Genomic DNA, 18,027 nt, shown 5'->3' with positions numbered 1-18,027 from the left:
GCACAAGAAACTCGTGCGCGCCGTACGTGCACCCGCCGTCGACGTCGTCGTCTCGATCCTCTGCTGCTTTCCAATGGCGAGCGGGGGCGTGGGGGCGGGGGAGGAGGGGCGGCTACAGGTGCTGGACGCGTACGAGATCGGGCGGACGGTCGGGGAGGGCAACTTCGGGAAGGTGAAGCAGGCGCGCCACCGCTGCACCGGCGCCCACTTCGCCGTCAAGATCCTCGACCGCGCCAGGATCTTCTCCCTCCGCGTCGACGACCAGGTACGTTACGTGCTGCGCCTGCGCCGCCCACCGGTGACCGATCGGTGCATCTTGATCCTGGTTTACTGCTCGTTGCTCGAAGCTCGATCGATGAACGGCCCCGCCTCCCCCGGGTGCAGATACGGCGGGAGATCGTGACGCTGAAGCTGCTCAAGCACCACAACGTCGTCCGCCTGCACGAGGTCAGGAGCTCGTCCCCTCTTGTCTCTCTCACTCCGGCGCCCGCCGGCCCAACTGGATGGATCTTCCGCTGCGTAGTTAGGTTCCTGATGGTTCGATTTCGTTCCTAGTTTTTAAAAGCGTGTCTCACATTTCAAATGGAATTTCTTTTGATGAGACGAGCAAAACGAGAAATTGCTGCGTAGTTACATGATTTTTAAGGTTATTTTAGTTGTTTAATACTATCTCTGTTCTTTTTTATTTATCATATTTATTTTTTTAAAAAATTTGACCACAAATATATCTGAAGCTATCAAGATTGGTTATATAAAATTATAAGACTAGATTTGTTTTTACAAATTTTTTGTAAAAGTATAATTTATTAGTATATATTTATATAATGTTATGAAAAGTAATACATTTCGTTCAGAAATAATAGACGTATTTTTAAAAAAAAATCAAATTTTATATATTTTGACTAACATTAAATCAAATTATAAGAATGCATAGTGTATAAAAATTATATAATTAGATTCACAATTCAAAATAATTTCATACTATACAAGTTTTGTAGCTATAAATAATATATTTTATAAAAAAAAATTAGTCAAAATCTAACTTCAAAGATCTAGTAAAAAAATACGTCTACTAGAGTTCAAAGATACCTTAAAGACCGTGAAAAATTAATAAGAATAAATAAAAAAGAATTAAGGTAAGTACTAGCGATAGATTGTGCGGTGTGGATTGTGGAGTAGATCCACCGGGCACTGTTATTGCTCTGTACACTTCCGGTCTTCCCCAACCCGCAGAGGCAGGCTGGTGGGCCCGTGGCATCACGTCGCTTTAATTATAGGTTCTACGTTCCAGCCATGTAAAGATGGCTATGTGGATTCGGCGTGCCATGTCGTCTTGTGCTGGGTCCACCAATTATTTGCGGGACCACGGAACCGGATGCCTCTGGTCTATGGGACCCACGCGCTCGTATATGCTAAGATGGCAGAGTTGCAGCTTTATTAGTATCAAAATTTGAGATTGTATGTTAAAATTAAGTGGTTTAAATTTTAATTTTTTTTAAAAATAGGAATATAATGGCTTACCTTAAATACGTATCTATAACTCTAGCTCTACAAATTTTTTAAATGGAAAATAATCGACTCTAAAAATTATTAGAGCTCGAGGTCTGCTAATCAGGGTCCAGGGGCGGATCCAGCCCAATGCCAAGGGGGGTGCTGGGCCTCTTGCTATTGGACTAAATTCATGGTTTGTGAGCTGAAATGATAAATTTTTTCAAAAATTTTCTCTATCTTCTTCTGGTTTCCTGGGCTGGGCCCGTGCTGCAGCCCCCCAGCACGGGCCCTGGATCCGCCCCTGTCAGGACCTAAAGCTATATGTGTGGTTGCTATCAGTGACTGCATTCAATGCCGACTAGCAGTTACTCCGTGCTCATCCTATTCATGAGCTGGTTTTTGTTTCTGTGAAAAAGAAATAATCCCACAAAATTACGGGGTCTCCTGGTCCACATATCTATTTCATTGAAGCTATTATTTGGTCATATAAGCTGTTGAAAGGATGCTTGTTCTTAATCATGGGATTTGGCTCCTGATTCAGGTTGCTGCTAGCAAAACGAAGATTTACATGGTGCTTGAGTTTGTCAATGGAGGTGAACTGTTCGACAAGATTGTAAGCCCATGGAACTCTTTTCTGTCAGCAATCCTTTGTACTCCTTTTCTGCAGAATGAATTTCTTGCTAGATACTGTTAGTTTGGCTTGTAATGCCCCATGTTGCTTTCGTTACTGCAATTGAAAAGGCTATAAAGGGAAAACTCTCTGAAGAAGAAGGAAGGAGGCTTTTTCAGCAGCTAATTGATTGTGTGAGCTATTGCCATGAAAAGGGCGTCTACCATAGAGACCTCAAGGTAGAAATGTTTCTCATTTTTCTACAATCCGTTCCTATCGATATTTTTCCATGGGTCATGTACATAGCAAGCACCAGTTTCCTTACCTGTTCCACTGTTACAGCCTGAAAACGTTCTTGTTGACCGAAAAGGCAATATCAAGATCTCTGATTTTGGTCTCAGTGCTTTACCACAACATCTCGGGGTATGATGGAATAATCTGTTGAGTTGGACTGTTTTAAATGATTTCCTTAACCTGATCGTTCATTTCATTCTATGACCTGTAACTTTCAGAATGATGGATTGCTGCATACAACATGTGGTAGCCCCAATTATATTGCCCCTGAGGTAAAAGACCGACAATAGAAAATGCTTTCGGACTAACCAATTTCTTCTGTTGTGCAGTTGCTGATTCTTGTACTGAATGCCTGCAGGTTCTGCAGAATAGAGGTTACGATGGATCCTTGTCAGATATCTGGTCTTGTGGAGTAATTCTTTATATAATGCCCGTGGGATAACTTCCGTTCGATGACCGAAATATTGTTGTTCTTTATCAGAAGGTACTCATTCAGTAATATGCAGAATTCTTTTCTAGTAGATCTCTGAGGCCACTTTCAGTAATTAGTTTTGCCCGGCTGGTTCTAGATTTTCAGAGGTGACACTCAGATTCCAAGGTGGCTTTCACCCAGTGCACAAAATCTTCTTCAGAGGATTCTTGAACCCAATCCGATGAAGAGGATCGACATGGCAGGAATCAAAGCACATGTTCCTGTTGTTCCATATGACAATGACGATGAAGATGCACAGCTTGATGCAGCTCTTCCATATGACAAAGAGGTATAGGCAGATGAACAGACTGTTTGGTAAAGTGTCGGAATCTATCTGTACCCGGCAAATAGACGTAGATCGTTTCATAGTTGTAGCCACTGATTGACAAATTTTGGTTTCCTTTGTTCTTTCCTGAAGGAAATCAACGAAGCGCCGGGCGATAAGACGACTCATCAGATCAACGCGTTTCAGTTGATTGGAATGGCATCATCCCTTGATCTTTCAGGGTTTTTCGAGGAAGAGGTATGTAAAGCATCTTTCGGAAATTTCCTTTCAGAAAAATCATCGCCTTACTGAAAATGGTTTGACCTGAAAGGCTGACCAAAAAATCAGTTTCCATCACCACAATGTAATTAGCAGCACAAAATCATAACGATAAACACACTGAATTTTGCCACCATGAACATCTAATAATTATGTTGACTTGTTGCAGGAATTGTCCCAACGGAAGATCAGGTTCACATCAACACATCCACCCAAGGATTTGTTCGACAAGATCGAGAGCTCTGCTAGTCAGTTGGGTTTCCAAGTTCATAGGGGGCATAGCAAGGTCTGTGATTTCAGCTCACTGCTATCAACATTTTCAAGAAACTAACGACGACGTGCATGTGATTTTTCAGCTCAAAGTGATGCGAAACTGCAACAGATCAAAGAATCCTAGCAACCCTGCGTCATTTCTGGTCTGCGCCGAGGTCAAATTCGACGAACCGAGCCCCCTTTTCGGTACAACGCTGCGACAAATGGAGATCGGCTAATAATGAAGTGGTGTGATGTTTGTGATCTCAGGTGTTTGAGCTTGGCCCCTCTTTGTACGTTGTAGAGCTTAAGAAGTCCCATGGAGACCCTGCAGTGTACAGACAGGTAAAAACTGCAGTTAGCAGCTGCAATTTTCACCGCTATGGCTTCACTGTAACTGAGGAAGATTCACAACTGCACTTCTGCAATGCTGGTGACTGAGTGACGTTGCCTTTTGAAATGTGTTTGCAGCTCTGTGAGAGGATCTGCACTTCTGCAGTGACCTGGGTGTGCTCAAGATGGAGCAGATCTTCGGGCCACGGTCGGTCGACGATGATCTTGCTCTTGCAAGCTTGGACAACCGATCCGCAACGCCTCTGGTTGCATTGTGACGGACGCTGTCCCCAGCCGTGATCTAGGGTGCAAGCTTAGGGAAGACGAAGCTTGGGGACGATTGTAGTATCACAATTCGTCAGAAATGAGTGGAGAAGATAAGAGTGTAGGATCATGCAGTGTAAAATAATTATCAGTCACCGATGTAAAACAGAATGTGAAATCTAAGAAATTGGTTGTTTTCGTTGCCTCGTTTATCCATCGCCAAATTCTCCTAATCCACCATCGAGTGAATGAATTTGTTCTAGATTTACAAGCAAATTAGCAGAGCCCTTTCTGTTTCAGAAGCCAGGCCCGAAAGAGTTGCGTAAATGTTGTTAGAAAAACGGATTTAATGAGAACATGCAAGCACAGTCGGAAGGCGGATAATGTATAGTACGTCACTATAGTGTCAAAGGCGTGTTCCGCAGCTAAACCCGAAGGGCCCGAAGCTGAAGGCAAGCAGCAGTAGGTTCGCACTTCCGCCGCCGCAGCAGCCGCGATGCTGCATCGCCTACGCCGATGCGGCGGCGGCGCCCTCGCCGCACTCCGGCGGCTCCACCACTTCCCGGCCGCCGCGCCCGCGTCGTCTCCGGCCGCCTGGAGGCGTCCTTTCCCTCCACCCCGGCTCTACTCCACCGCCGGTGAGCACCTCTCCTCTGCTCTCATCGTCCTTGCTCCATCTTCGCTTCCTCTGCTCCTTCAGCCGTGGGTTCGCGCGCCGTAATACGATTGTGGCTTTTGTGATCTCTTCGAAAGTTGCCTCCTTTTTTTAAAAAAAAATTCCTGTAACATTTGAGCTTCTGCGAGAAGAGAAACTCCCTCGAAATTTCGTTTAGTCCCCTTACTTTGCATCAGAGATGAGCCCGGAGCTGCCCGCGAACCTGGTGGGGATCATGGAGCAGAGAATGAAGTTGATCGAGCAGAGAATGAAGTTGATCGAGCAGAGGAGCGCATACCTCCAGGAGCAAATCAACCAGGTAATTTCGGATGGGCAAGCTCCTCTTTGATGCTTCAAAGTATGGACAATAATGGCATAATTTATCATTGTGTAAGAATTAAGATAGCCTCGCTGCAATAGCCTTGATGTGAGTTGGTGTTAATGATGACAGCCAGCCGCCTCGCCGGCAGAGTACTCGAGAGCTAACAAGGAGTTCCGCAAGCTGGAGAGCACGATGGAGTTGATCAAAGAGCTGAGGTCGAAACGGGAGGTACTAATCAGGTTACATTTTTATAGGCTGCAACCTATTGTATGAACTATGAAGGGTTCAGAGGAGGCTCATATTTGTTTCTAGGAAATTAGGGGTTTGAAATCTTTGGTAACAAACGCCCGTGAAGAGAAAGACATGCGTGAGATGGCAGCTGAGGAGCTACTTGAGGCTGTCGAGGAGGAGAAACGATTGCAGCATGATCTGTTCAAATCGTTGCTTCCAAAAGACGAAGCTGATGAGAGGGATTGTATATTGGAGGTTCGGGCAGGTGAGCCAGAGCTTGTCCTGTACATTCATGTGCACAATTCATTCTTCCAGTTTTACTCTGTTATTGGGCATCAGGCGATTGACGATGATATGATATTGCAGGAACTGGAGGAGAAGAGGCATCTTTGTTTGCAATGGATATATTCAAAATGTAGGTTTTAATTTCCTTGATGACGTTGCTATGGATCAAAATGTCTGATCCTCAATCTGTGTAGCTAAAACTCAGATCTGTCTATGTTATAGGTATGAGAAATATGCCCAGAACAATGGGTGGAAATTTGATGTTATTGACATAATGGAGTCTGCCTTGAAAGGATACAAGGTACAACCTATGTCAGTGTTTCGCAACTTTTGTTTGTATATCTGCACATGGATTTTTCACTGTAGCATAAATGTTGTGACAATTTTTAGACTTCGAAGCTCTCCCCAAACTCCTAATTCATACATTTTCTATCATTATTCATTTGTATGAAGGAAGCTAGTGGAACTATATTAGGTACTGGGGCGTATGGCAAACTAAAGTTTGAGAGTGGCATTCATAGAGTTCAGGTACAACAATGAGTCATGGTTATCATATAAATCACATTTACCTACTTGGACTATTATTTGACCTAACCCCCAAGCATGGCAGAGAGTCCCAGTGACCGAGAAATCTGGACGGGTGCACACTAGTGCTGTATCAGTTGCTGTTCTTCCTCAAGCTGATGAGGTTGGAATTGGATATAGCATTTGATTGCTCGCATTTGTTTTCCATAGATTCCGATCATCTGTGCAATCTATGGCATGTTGGCATCACTAATAGTTGTATAATCGCTTTCTTGGGAAATGAAGGTTGATATCCAACTGCGGAATGAGGACTTGAGAATTGATACCTACAGATCAGGTGGATCTGGAGGTCAATCTGTCAATACGACTGATAGTGCTGTTAGGATAACTCATGTTCCAACCGGAACAGTGGTTGCAATCCAAGACGAGAGATCACAGCACATGGTAAAGGGTTTCTGTTTTACAAGCATCATGAAAGAAATTTTGTGTGCTCATGCTAATGTAGTGTCTTTGCTGTAGCTTTTTCCCTTTACATCCAGGAAAGTAGTGTATGTTGTATTTGATTTTTTTTTTCATTGCTTTCACTTCCAATGAACTGAGCCCATGCCAGTCCAGTCTATTACAAAGAAATTTAATATGCTATTGTTGTATTTTACTGTCTCTATAGAACAAGGCCAAAGCTCTCAAAGTTCTCCGAGCACGACTGTATGAAATGGAAAGGCATAGGCTCCACATGGACCGTTCAAAGCTTCGATCAGAGCAGGTACCTTAGCATCCAAATTTCTGAGTCACATATGACTACTGAAGTTATGACCTAACTTGCTAGCAGATTGGAAGTGGTGACAGGTCTGAGCGAATCAGAACATACAACTTTCCACAGGGCCGTGTCACCGATCATCGTGTTGGAATCACACACCACTCCATAGCAGATGTTATGGAGGGGGAGAGCCTGGATGTATTCATCGACGCACTCCTGCTTCAAGAGGAGATGGACGCGATTGCTTCATTTACCGCATAACAGCCAATTTGATGAACCACTGCAACAATGAACCATGTCACTAACAAAATAGAAAAGGAGACCGAGGAACCATGCATAGCACCGCACCAGCGACGACAAGATGAACTTCCGGATTTGCTTATACATTGTATTTCCTTGTTTTTGAATATATAGTTTGGCATGATTCAGAATTTTAATGTAGGCTTGTAGTAGCCCACTTTTGCTCATTCAATTCTTTCCAAACTGCAGTGGTGCTGACATTTTTTTTCTAATCTTTTATTGATTCGTTGCACCCCAATTTATTTGTGGTTAATTGGTTTAGAAGTTGAGTTTCGTCGGAGATCTTCATTGTAACATCTTACGCGTCCTCTTGTAATATTTTCTTTTACATGTCCTCTTGTTCGCGAATCTCTTTCTACAATTTTCTAGCAACGACTGGCATCTCAATCTAGCTCTTTTCATAAAAGAACCGGAGCCATCAGAGACACAAATTGGGAAGTTGGAACACCTGGTTGCATTTGATTGCGCAACATTCATCCACCAACAAAATATTTATAACAAATCGGAACACAGGGTTCAAACCAGCTACATGAGATGGAAGGATCATCTAGCGTGTCAAGACTAGAATTTACGATGAGGACTCCACAATTGGGATTCCAGCACTCTGCACTACGACTATCACCCCTGAAGCTGCAGTTCCTCAGATTGCTTAGCTGCACAGAAGCGCAATGGAACGGAAGAAGCAGATCACAACACCCCCAATCTCACGACTGCAAGGTCCCAAACAGTGGCGCACGATCGTCTCTCGGCGCTGAACCTGCAAGAATTTCACAGCAATCATTGTACAGAGTAACGAATTGGCTGACCATTTGCAGTGATTTGGTGCGTGTTGGCTCACCGTGCGCCTCCTGTTTCACCGACTTCTTGTCCTCCCTGGATGATGATGATGGCGTCGGCAATGGCATCGAGCTCGCTGCTGCTGCAGCGGCGGCGGCCGCGGCGAATGCCAGTGCAGGCTGCTGCATGGCGTTGAGCTTGAGCAGCTTGTCCCTGTCCCTGTTCGCCTCGTTGCTCTTCGGGGTCTTCTTCTTGGGCGGCTGGGCCCCCGCGGGCTTCTTGGCGTCCCTGGCCTCCGCCTCCAGCGCGCGGAACGCCGCGTCGAGCATCTCGCGCGAGCGCTTCCGAGCCGCGGCAGCCTCCGCGACGCGGCGCTCGGCCTCCTCGCGGGCGGCGGCCGCGGCGCGCCCGACGGACTCGTGCGCGATGCGCGCCGCGACGAGGAGGACCCGCGCGGCGCGCTCGTCCAGCGCGCGGCGGCCGCCCCCCGGGGGCGCGGGCGAGAAGGAGAAGGGCCTGGCCTCGGTGGCGGCGGCGCAGGGCGGGCAGACGAAGGAGGCGGGGTCCGGGACGCAGGAGTGGTGCGCGACGGAGAGGCCGCAGTCGGTGCAGGCGGCGGTGGGGCCGGGCGGGGCGAGGGCGGGGTCGAGCCGGGGCTCCTCGGTGGCGGCGGCGTCGGGGGAGAGGAGGAGCAGGCAGGCGGAGCAGAAGGCGGCGGGGTGGTAGAGGAGGACGCAGGAGGAGCAGAGGCGGCAGAAGACGCCCTCGTGGCGGACGTGGTGGAGGGGCCACGCGTCGCGGCCGGAGGCGCAGCGGTCGCCGCCGCAGCCGCGAGGGGCGGAGGGGGACGGGCGGAAGGGAGGCGTCATGGCGGTGGCGGCTTCGAGGGGAGAGGAGAGAAGAGGGGAGGAGGATTAGGGTTTCTCTCGTGGGTGGAGAGACGCAGCCAAACGGCTCAACGAGCAGAGGTTTTCTCTATTTTCTTTCTGCTATCCAAATGGGAAAGGAATAAACGTTCAAACGGGAAGGAAAAAAAAACAGTTTTGGTGCACATTTAGAGTTTATTTTTCTATGTAGTGATTTCTTTTTAAGAGTTCTTATTTTATTTTTTACAGCAAGTACACAAACAACAAAATGAATTCCATTTGAGGCTCTAAACTCATACTTATCAATTCCATTCCGGTATGGCAAAGTCTCGCGTTCCATTTCGCTCGTCGTTCCACTTCATTTCGCTTATTCCGTCCGGGATCCATCCAAAATGACCGCAATAGCTGGCATGTCACATTCCATTACACTAGAGAATAAGGACAAATGCATGGCATGAAGTGAGGTTTAGTTAGACTAAATTTTATATTAAAGTACTTTTATACAAGAAATATAATTTATATGTATGTTTGATGAATAAAACATGTGTTTACTATGCATTTTTTGCACAATAAAACATATTATGTATTTATATATTATTTTATTACTCCATCAAGTTATAAAAGAGTGTCATTTTAGGTTACACAGAGTCAACAGTTATAAATTTTGATCATAAATACCTCATTGAATATTTCGATTTGACTTTTAAAAATAGCATAACTAGTGTTGTCTTGAAAAATAGTTTCAAAATATTATAACATTGCTATATCGATATTCAAAACGACACTCTTTTATAACTGGAGAGAGTATATTTTAGAATGGTACACCGAACGACCGGTACCGAACGTTTCATTCCAATAAGAAAAATGGAACGCCAACCCGGATGGAATTCATAAGTTGCCTAAAATAACAATTTTTTGAACACGGTATGTATTATATTAAAATAATCTTCATTAATGTCACTTTTAAGTTTATAGTAAATTTTCTGTAGTCAAACCAACACTACAACAATTGAATGTGCATTGAGACGAAACTAGGATTCACCCTGCACATTGTTGCACATACTGTTTGGTGAATAAATGTAAAACGTAAGTATTACAAGCTATAATTTTTTTCTGTTGTGCATTGTCGACCCTCTTTATATTTTCTGATTTTGCATCGTCCCCTTTTTATGTGCATTTTGTACGTTAGATGGCGGTTTGACAGTTAGATTAACCTATGATGACTTGTTTTTTTTCTATATATTGTTACTATGTATTGTACTTCTACCATACCACATCTAGTAGGCATAATTTATAACCAGAAGCCACTAAAAGCTAAGTGGTTTATAAAAAGTGGCTATATGCAGTAAATCATAGCAAGACGACATAAAAGAGGTTACTCAGATAAACAATTTTTACCCAGATACACACACACAAAATTCAGCGATAGGCAATGAGTAGCAGCTTGATTTGGGAACCAGGGCGATTGTTAAGTCCATCGCATGCTCTCATTCTTAGTTCATATGAAATTCCAATGAGGTTTGAAACGATTATTTTTTCCCTATGGTTTTCATATAGAATCGAGAGGAAATGCTTCAATTTTCCTATGAGTGATTCGAATGAACCAAAGGAAGCTATAGCAACCGGGTCTATAGGAATCAGAATCCTAGTTTTTCCATCAATTTTCCTCTATTGGAAAGGAGTCCTTAGTTTGGAGTATTCCTTTTCAATTTGTTGAGATCCTCTGTGATGTTTGTCACGCTTTTCCTCTTTTAGGGTACATCTTTCCTTTTATGCATGTAACTAATTGAGGTTTATTACAAGTAGCACTTGTTTTGGGGTGTCATAGAACTCCTATGGAATTTTGTAAGGGGTGTTGCAATTCCTTGCATATTCCTAGTAAACTTTGAAGAGAGTTGTTGTAAGACCTCTGTTATCGGGATCTCTTGTGTCTCTTATAGCAGTATTTGGATTAAATAGCTAATACGTATAGTATAATAATTATAGTATCACAGTTAAATTTCGTACATAATTATTAAAGTTCTGAGTACAAAAAGTTACAAACCATATTGTATATAACAAACCTGGCCTAACGGCAAACAAAACATAATAGAAAACAAAAACCCAAGCCACAAGCAGCGAGGATGCGAACGCGACTCTTTAGACTACTCTTCATCCCCAGCATCACCTCCGACGAAGTCGGTATCGGCTTATTCATATGGATGACAACAAGAGTGAGTACGGAAGGTACTCAGCAAGCCCTATACTACCTCAAAATGTTGATAGATGTATAATGGGCTAATTTAAGGGCAAGGCTTTATGGTTTTGGTCTTTAGCGTAAAGCAATTTTGTGCAGGTATTTAATTGTGTCATCTACTAAAGACTTCAAAATAGTTTGAATAGTTCAAAATAAGGCAACAAGTTGTATCTGGGTTTTTTTGTCCTAGGAGGGGCTACACCTCACTTTACAGTCACTATTATCACATCTGGTGTACCTCTAGTACCACACAGCTTCTGGCGGATTGAGCCAGAAACTTCACCACACGGATATCTAGTCCACACACACTCATCAAGACACACGCACTCAGAGTCTAATCAAATGGGGTCATGCTTCGCATGTCCATGACCATGGACACGACTATTCAAATAGATTTACGCTCTGCAGATGTTGTACAACCTTACCCAATCGATATGCTCAGCCTCCAATCGTTGCAAGCGGAGGAGCGAATCATACTGAGACCCTCCAAACACCTTTCCTGTCGGGCTTTTCTACGAGATATCCCAAGCCTCAAAGGCCATGCACTGAAGGCTAACCAACTTTTTAAGCTTAGGCTGGTTCTAGAAACCTTCAGACAGAGGGATAGATATGTACTTGGCCTCTTGCTGCTCTTAGCCTCCTAGTATTATGCCAACTTAGTCCGGTGAAAGAGGAAGTTAAGTCCTACCTATTCAGGACGCATAGTTGCACGAGAGTGGCTAAGCATGTCGAGGCAATTGACTTGGTCCTTAAGTGGTCGAGGTAGGTATTTTCTGGTAATGAACACCACAGAGGTGACTCAAGCCTCTAGGAGCATTCTCATCCAGAATATTACTCCACCTACCCCCGCCAAATAGTTTTCACCCATTTTTACACATCACCCAACATATCCCGCACGACATCAAGAATTTCACAACCATCACAAAATTCACAACCATCAAGGATTCATGGTATATGAGTTATCATTGATAACAATAAATCTTATCTCCGAGGAGAGGTGTTTTAAAAGCGATGTCTCCGAGGGGACGTATTCAATCCTAAGCATCAAGGCGTAGTCTGTCATTAATATATATATATATATATAACAACATGTAATCCTTGGGTGATATGTATTTTGGATGATAATATTCAAAACATGACATGTGTTTGATGGGATTAACTATTACAAGCAGTTTGTTAAAGCGCAATACATAGCACATACGATAATAAATTCAGTTTTAGTTGATCTTGTAGGTTATTTAAAAATCATAGATTCAGTATGATCAAGGAGTTAGGACTTGCCTTCTCTGGAGTTCTCCACTAATTCTTGGTTGAAATCAGGACTCTCCTCGCTTCTGCCACTTCCCACGCAGAACTTGCAGAACTCATGTTTTTATGCAATTACAACTACGATCAACAACGAGCTATACTAGAGAAGAATCAAATAATACTAAATAGAAAGTCAAATGAGCCCTAATGGATATCACACTGTGATAGATGGGTAGATCTCGAATTTAGATGAATTTTGGTGAAAGAATCACCGAAATCAGAGCTAGAACGGAGAAATTATGACTCCCGAAAGATTAAATCTAAATTTAAATCGTAAAATTATGAAATGATACTATTTATAGGTGGGACCCTCTGAACAGTAGCATGGACCCACAAGAACAGTACCAAGTGGGCTGAGATGGGCTCGAATTGGGCTGGTCTTTAGGCTACACAGTACTGGTCCGCTCGTGTTTAGGCCGAGTGGCTTAGCAGGCTACGGGAGCTGGGTCGCCCATGGGGGCGTGGCCTGTGGGCGACTGGGCCAGCCTGGCAGGCCGGTCGCTACTAGGCCGAGCCAGGCCTGCAGGCTAGGCCGAGCGGCGCGCTGGCGAGCCCGGCCACGCGCGCGCGAGCGCGCTGCGGAGAAGAGGGAGAGAACAACAGCGACGAGGGATTGCGGTGGAGGTCACCGGCGATGCGTTCCGGCCAGGGTTTCACGATGGGAATTTAACGCCAGGGATCTTCATAACATGACGGACTCGGTGGTGGGCTGAACGTCGACGATCGGCGGTGAGAGCGATACCAGACGGTGGCTAGAGAGGGGACAATGGCATTGGAAAAGTCAGGTAGCACCTCCCCTGGACTGGGAGGTGCCAACCTGCAAAGAAAAGGGGCATGAGGCCCCTAGGTATCACGGCACAATGGCCGACCACACACACGGAGCACCAGCATGCCGGTGATGAGCAAAAGCACGGCGGCTGAAGACAAACACACAGCAGCGCGCGACAATCGGCCAAGAGAGAGGGGCGCTAAGGGATCCGGGGAGGCTCACCGTGCTCGGAGATGGCGAGAATGGGATAGCGGCCAGTGGAGCAATGATGAGCTACAGTGGAGCGAACGGGCGCGACGGCGGTGAATTAGGGAAAAGAGGGAGTAGAGAGGCCAGGCTCGAGCTATTTATAGAGGGGAAGGGGCGCACAAAGAGGCGGCGAGCTCACTGGCGTCACGAGGACGTCGACGGACGACGCATCAGCGAGGCGGTGGGTGGTGCCCACCATGTTTCCCGCGGTGTGGGTGCTCTGTGCCATCCACGCGCATGCGGGGCGCGAAAGTCACGTGGCATGGGCGAAGAGAGAAAGGAGAGAGCGAGAAGCGGAGGCCGGTCGGGATATTTCCCGAAGAGGGGAAAACGGCGGCCGACATTGCGGTGAGGTGGAGGAGGGAGGAGAAAGGAGAGGGCACGCGGGCACGCGTCGGATGGCTGACACGTGGACGGCCGAGGTGCGTGGGGCGCGGGCGAGCGCGCGGGTGCAAAGCTGGGCCTGGCACGCGCGGGTGAGAATGAGATGACCAGTTGGGCCGGACAGCTGGGCCACTCCAGGGAGAAGAGAGAGGAGAAGGATTTGTCCCGGGAAGAAAATGGAAAAAGGAAAAGAGAGGAAATTTTGGGATAAATTCAAATGGAGTATTTGAATTTGGATTCGACTTTGGGTTATGATCAACTCCATTTGGAATATTTGATCTTTGATTTAGACTTGGATCTAGAGCTTTCTAAGATGATTTGAATCAAAGGATTTGAGCTTGAATTGGATTTGAGCTGAATAGAATCTAAGAATAGATTTGAAATTAAGAGACATTTAATTTCAAATCTGCACACAAAGAGCCAGAAAAACATCAAACCAATGTGTATGAACCAATTCAATGCATGGACTATTTTGAAATTGATACTTAGGGCATTTTGGAACAACTATTCAACTTAGTACCTTTAATATATATGAATGTATACATATTGGTATATATATACCTTCATATACCTATTTTCTTAATCTTAGTTAGCCTAATTATTCATAAAAATTTTCAATTTGGAGTGAAATTTACAACTAATTAACATGTTTAAACTCAGGATGTTACAGTTGTAACTATATATACATATTGGTATTAAACTTTGAATTGAGCTACAACTCGATGGTTGATACATAATTGTTCTTGTGCACCAATGCCTACAATCTTTTGCTGAACATAGGTGGCCCTTGAAATTATGGTTCGAATCCACCCCAAGATTGCGCCCCTTTGGATTTTACTACTCATTAACGTCTATCACTCTCTAAGGTTTTTATTGTTGTTATTTTCGGGCGTGAGTAGTCTTTAGTTGGTATTTCGATGAATACGAATATTGTAATGGAAAACCTAAACTTAAGGTTTTTTTTATCAGCAAACTTTTTTTGAGTGATTTTGATCAGTAAGCCTATTATTTTTTATCAGTGATCCTTTTATAGTGATTTTGATCAGTAAACCTATTATCTTGGTATGGTAAATAATGAACTTTTCCGTTGCCATTTGTTCTGTGACCATGCCCAAGGGCCATGCAGGGCAATAAAGCTAGCAGAACGACTAGCAGACGGAGGCTGAGCAGATCATCTGCTCATTCCAAAAAAAAAATCCCTTCGAGCCAGTTGCTGGTTGTTATAGTCATCCTTCAGACTTGACAACCAGTAAACTATAAATCTCACAAAATCACAATAGCGAGGCCAAAATAGCAGATGACAGATACAATCTAGAACTACAAGTAGGATGCAAGTTTTGTTTTTTTATGGGTCATTAGATTGAACCAAATCTTACTTAATTGAACTAAACATGTGCTTTCTCATCCCGGATAGTGATGCAAATAAACTAAATATTGACACAAAACTATCCATTAGGTACTTACTTGCATCCCTAACTATAAGAATATGCATCGTTTTCACCGTCAGCAGTTGTCAATTTGCGCGGTGAGAACCCAAAAATGGGAGAAATGTGCTTCACTTTGGTAAGGTGCCTTTGGTTATAACTTACTGAATAAATGATGTGGGTACGTGTTCAGTAGGAGAGCAGGGAGGTGAGGTTGTGATTTAAGTTAAATCGGTCGTTGGCAGATTAGTGGTCGCAGGGTACATGTGCCCATTAGGAATGAAAATAGATGGAAGCGGTCGAAAAAATCTCTGATCGTTTTCATTTTCACTCTTTTTCTTGAAAATGAAATAAAAAACGGGAAGGCCAGAAACAGGTACAAACTCAGGAATGTCAAGATATAAAAACGAAACAATCCGAACGAAAACACACCAGTATCAATCGAGAACCAATAATTCAAACCGGAAATATCGACCGTAAAACCATGACTTTCAAGCATCAACAAAAATAATATATACCATATACAAATAGACCATATAATGATATAAGTCTTAACTGAAAAAACAACCACCATATCATAACTATATAATGCTATTTTGTCACCAATATATGCATATATATATATATATATATATCACAACCAAATAAAAAAAAAAGAGAGGAAGAAAAGAGGAGAAATGCCACAGACACAGGGTAATTGATCTTCGAAGCCTGCTTTCAGTCCAGCCCACACGTATTTGTTCTGGCTGAATTGATAGCGTGTGTTTCTCGGGAGTTTTTTTTTATATTTTTTCAAGTTTAAATTTAAATAAATAGATTCCCGGTGAAAAGATTTGCAAAAGTAGGCGCCCACCGCCCTCTCAGAGGGCTGCAGCCCTCTCAGGGGGCGGTTAGGCCCTGGGGGGCGGTTAGCCCCTAGCCGCCCTCTGAGGGGCTTTTTTATGTAAAATTCAGAGGGCGGCTAGGGGCTTTTTTTTAATGTAAAATTAATTTTTTTCCATTTTATCCTATAAAAATGTATTATTTTTTAATTGAAGGAAAAAAAAAGAAGGGGTGTAAGGAAATTAAATTTGTAATAACGGGAGGAAAAATCAGTAATTAGTAGTTGCAGCATTTTACGTGGGTATGGGGTGCGAACGAGGACAAACATAGTATTGAACATATGGTGAAAATATTACAATACACTGTAACCGCGACGACATGATGATGAAACAAAGGTGGCATGTACGGTTCGCACTAAGACCTTATTAGTGCGCCGATCCTAATCATAACATGCCTTAGGGAAGGAAAGTATGTCGGGTTACATTAGGTTAAAAAATAGATCATATAATAATATAAGTCTTAATTGAAAAAACAACCACCATATCATAACTATATAATACTATTTTGTCACCAATATATGCATATATATATATAACAATCTCTCCTACTTAAAAGAGAAACAAGGTGTGTTCTGGCCGCCGAATATTCCTCTGCCCCACCGCATCTCCCTTCGTCCCCCCCCCCCCCGGTCTTCCTCCGCCCACCCAGATTCGTCATCATCCACCCGCCCGCCGCAACCACGTTCTCCTTCTCCGCCTCGCCTCTTCCTCACTCTTGTGGTATCGCCGCTGATTCGCCGCCCCCACCTGTCACGCCACCGGATCAAGCGCCCCCCGAACCTAACCCTTGCGCGCCCACAGCGGGTTAGGCCCCCACCGAGTAGGTGACGAGCGGAGCCAAGCCTCTGCTGGCGACGAGGAATGGGAGCCGTCGACCTTCCGCGGTGACGCCCCAAACCCTAGATCCCGCACCGAGCATGCCGGCGGCGCAAATCCGCTAGGAGTCCAGCGATGATGCTCACAATCCAGCAGACGACGGCGCACCTCCCATCGCTGGCCCTTCCTCGTGCACCGGTGAGCACAACCCTACCGTCCAATCTGGTGGATGGCGACGCGCCTCTTGTCACTAGCCCATCACCGTGTGTCCTTCCCTGGCGAGGGCGACCCAGCAACAGATCCCTCCATCTTTCCCTGCTGCAGATCGCTTCTCTGATTTCTCCCCCAAGATTTCAAGCACTCGCACATTCTTTTTTTTTTCCCTCTTTCTTCGCTGATTTCTCCCCAAATTCTTCCTATCACAGTCCCCGACTTGTTCCATCCTTCCTCTCAATAAGTTTGTTGCGCCTCACCGCTGGCGACCGGACGCAGCAAGCCAAGCCTCCTCCCACCGAATCCTTCTCTCCTCGAGTGGTGATTTTGTCTTTTGCTGGTAAGTAAAACCCTAGCTTGCTATGATAGATTGTTCTAAAAGTTCGTTTTTGTTCTGTGGGAACCTTTTTCTCTGGTTCTCCCTTAGATTGCCCGTGGTACCTTACTTCATCAAGGGGTTTAACTGAACCCGATGCCCCATGTTAAGACCGCCCCTATCAGTTGCTGCTCACCTCGTGGGGTGATTCCGATGTGATCGAGAAGAGCGTCTCATCTTGGGTTCAATAGAGGTATGCCAGCGTCTTGTTCTTGGTTCTGTTTGCTGTCAGTGTATGAAAATGCATCTAGCCCCTATGTGTGGTTTTGGTAATTAATGACAATACCTATGGACTAACAATGATGTTGAGTTTGTTAGTAGGTTGTTCTATAGGTGATGTATGGATGAGAGATATACATGAGCTCTAGGTAAATGTGGAGATTAAAAATGCAT

The 18,027-nt window shown here is 44.6% G+C and overlaps 2 protein-coding genes and 1 pseudogene across 3 annotated transcripts; 2 read left to right on the top strand and 1 right to left on the bottom strand.

Moving 5' to 3' along the window:
* On the top strand, nucleotides 1–4,466 carry LOC133928391 (CBL-interacting protein kinase 17-like; annotated as a pseudogene).
* A 212-nt stretch (nucleotides 4,467–4,678) lies between these two features.
* On the top strand, nucleotides 4,679–7,535 carry LOC133928388 (peptide chain release factor 1, mitochondrial). 2 transcript variants are annotated; one of them, XM_062374701.1, is made up of 11 exons: nucleotides 4,679–4,898; nucleotides 5,113–5,234; nucleotides 5,371–5,465; nucleotides 5,550–5,733; nucleotides 5,835–5,883; nucleotides 5,976–6,054; nucleotides 6,207–6,281; nucleotides 6,364–6,441; nucleotides 6,564–6,722; nucleotides 6,946–7,041; nucleotides 7,108–7,535. In XM_062374701.1, the coding sequence occupies exons 1-11, from the start codon at nucleotides 4,777–4,779 to the stop codon at nucleotides 7,294–7,296; spliced, it is 1,248 nt and encodes a 415-aa protein (XP_062230685.1). In that variant the 5' UTR covers nucleotides 4,679–4,776; the 3' UTR covers nucleotides 7,297–7,535. The 2 variants fall into 2 exon arrangements, with proteins under 2 accessions (XP_062230685.1, XP_062230684.1); XM_062374700.1 differs by having other exon boundaries at nucleotides 5,367–5,465.
* A 237-nt stretch (nucleotides 7,536–7,772) lies between these two features.
* LOC133928389 (uncharacterized) lies at nucleotides 7,773–9,106 on the bottom strand. The gene is made up of 2 exons (XM_062374702.1): nucleotides 8,174–9,106; nucleotides 7,773–8,092 (listed from the first exon to the last, which is right to left on the bottom strand). Exons 1-2 carry the CDS (start codon nucleotides 8,979–8,981, stop codon nucleotides 8,040–8,042), a joined length of 861 nt encoding a protein of 286 aa, XP_062230686.1. The 5' UTR covers nucleotides 8,982–9,106; the 3' UTR covers nucleotides 7,773–8,039.
* Between the last annotated feature and the right edge of the window lie 8,921 nt (nucleotides 9,107–18,027).

Source organism: Phragmites australis, chromosome 9 (assembly GCF_958298935.1).
Source record: "Phragmites australis chromosome 9, lpPhrAust1.1, whole genome shotgun sequence".
Taxonomy (NCBI): Eukaryota; Viridiplantae; Streptophyta; class Magnoliopsida; order Poales; family Poaceae; genus Phragmites; species Phragmites australis.
This window is presented reverse-complemented; position numbering and strand designations above follow the sequence as displayed.

What these genes read in the sequence shown, in the direction of transcription:
- LOC133928389 (XM_062374702.1), bottom strand. Translation starts at nt 8,981, where the DNA reads ATGACGCCTCCCTTCCGCCCGTCCCCCTCCGCCCCTCGCGGCTGCGGC. An exon ending in GGTGAAACAGGAGGCGCACG is followed by an intron (nt 8,093 to 8,173) that starts GTGAGCCAACAC and finishes AAATTCTTGCAG; the next exon opens with GTTCAGCGCCGAGAGACGAT.
- LOC133928388 (XM_062374700.1), top strand. Translation starts at nt 4,757, where the DNA reads ATGCTGCATCGCCTACGCCGATGCGGCGGCGGCGCCCTCGCCGCACTC. An exon ending in TCCAGGAGCAAATCAACCAG is followed by an intron (nt 5,235 to 5,366) that starts GTAATTTCGGAT and finishes TAATGATGACAG; the next exon opens with CCAGCCGCCTCGCCGGCAGA. An exon ending in TATATTGGAGGTTCGGGCAG is followed by an intron (nt 5,734 to 5,834) that starts GTGAGCCAGAGC and finishes ATGATATTGCAG; the next exon opens with GAACTGGAGGAGAAGAGGCA.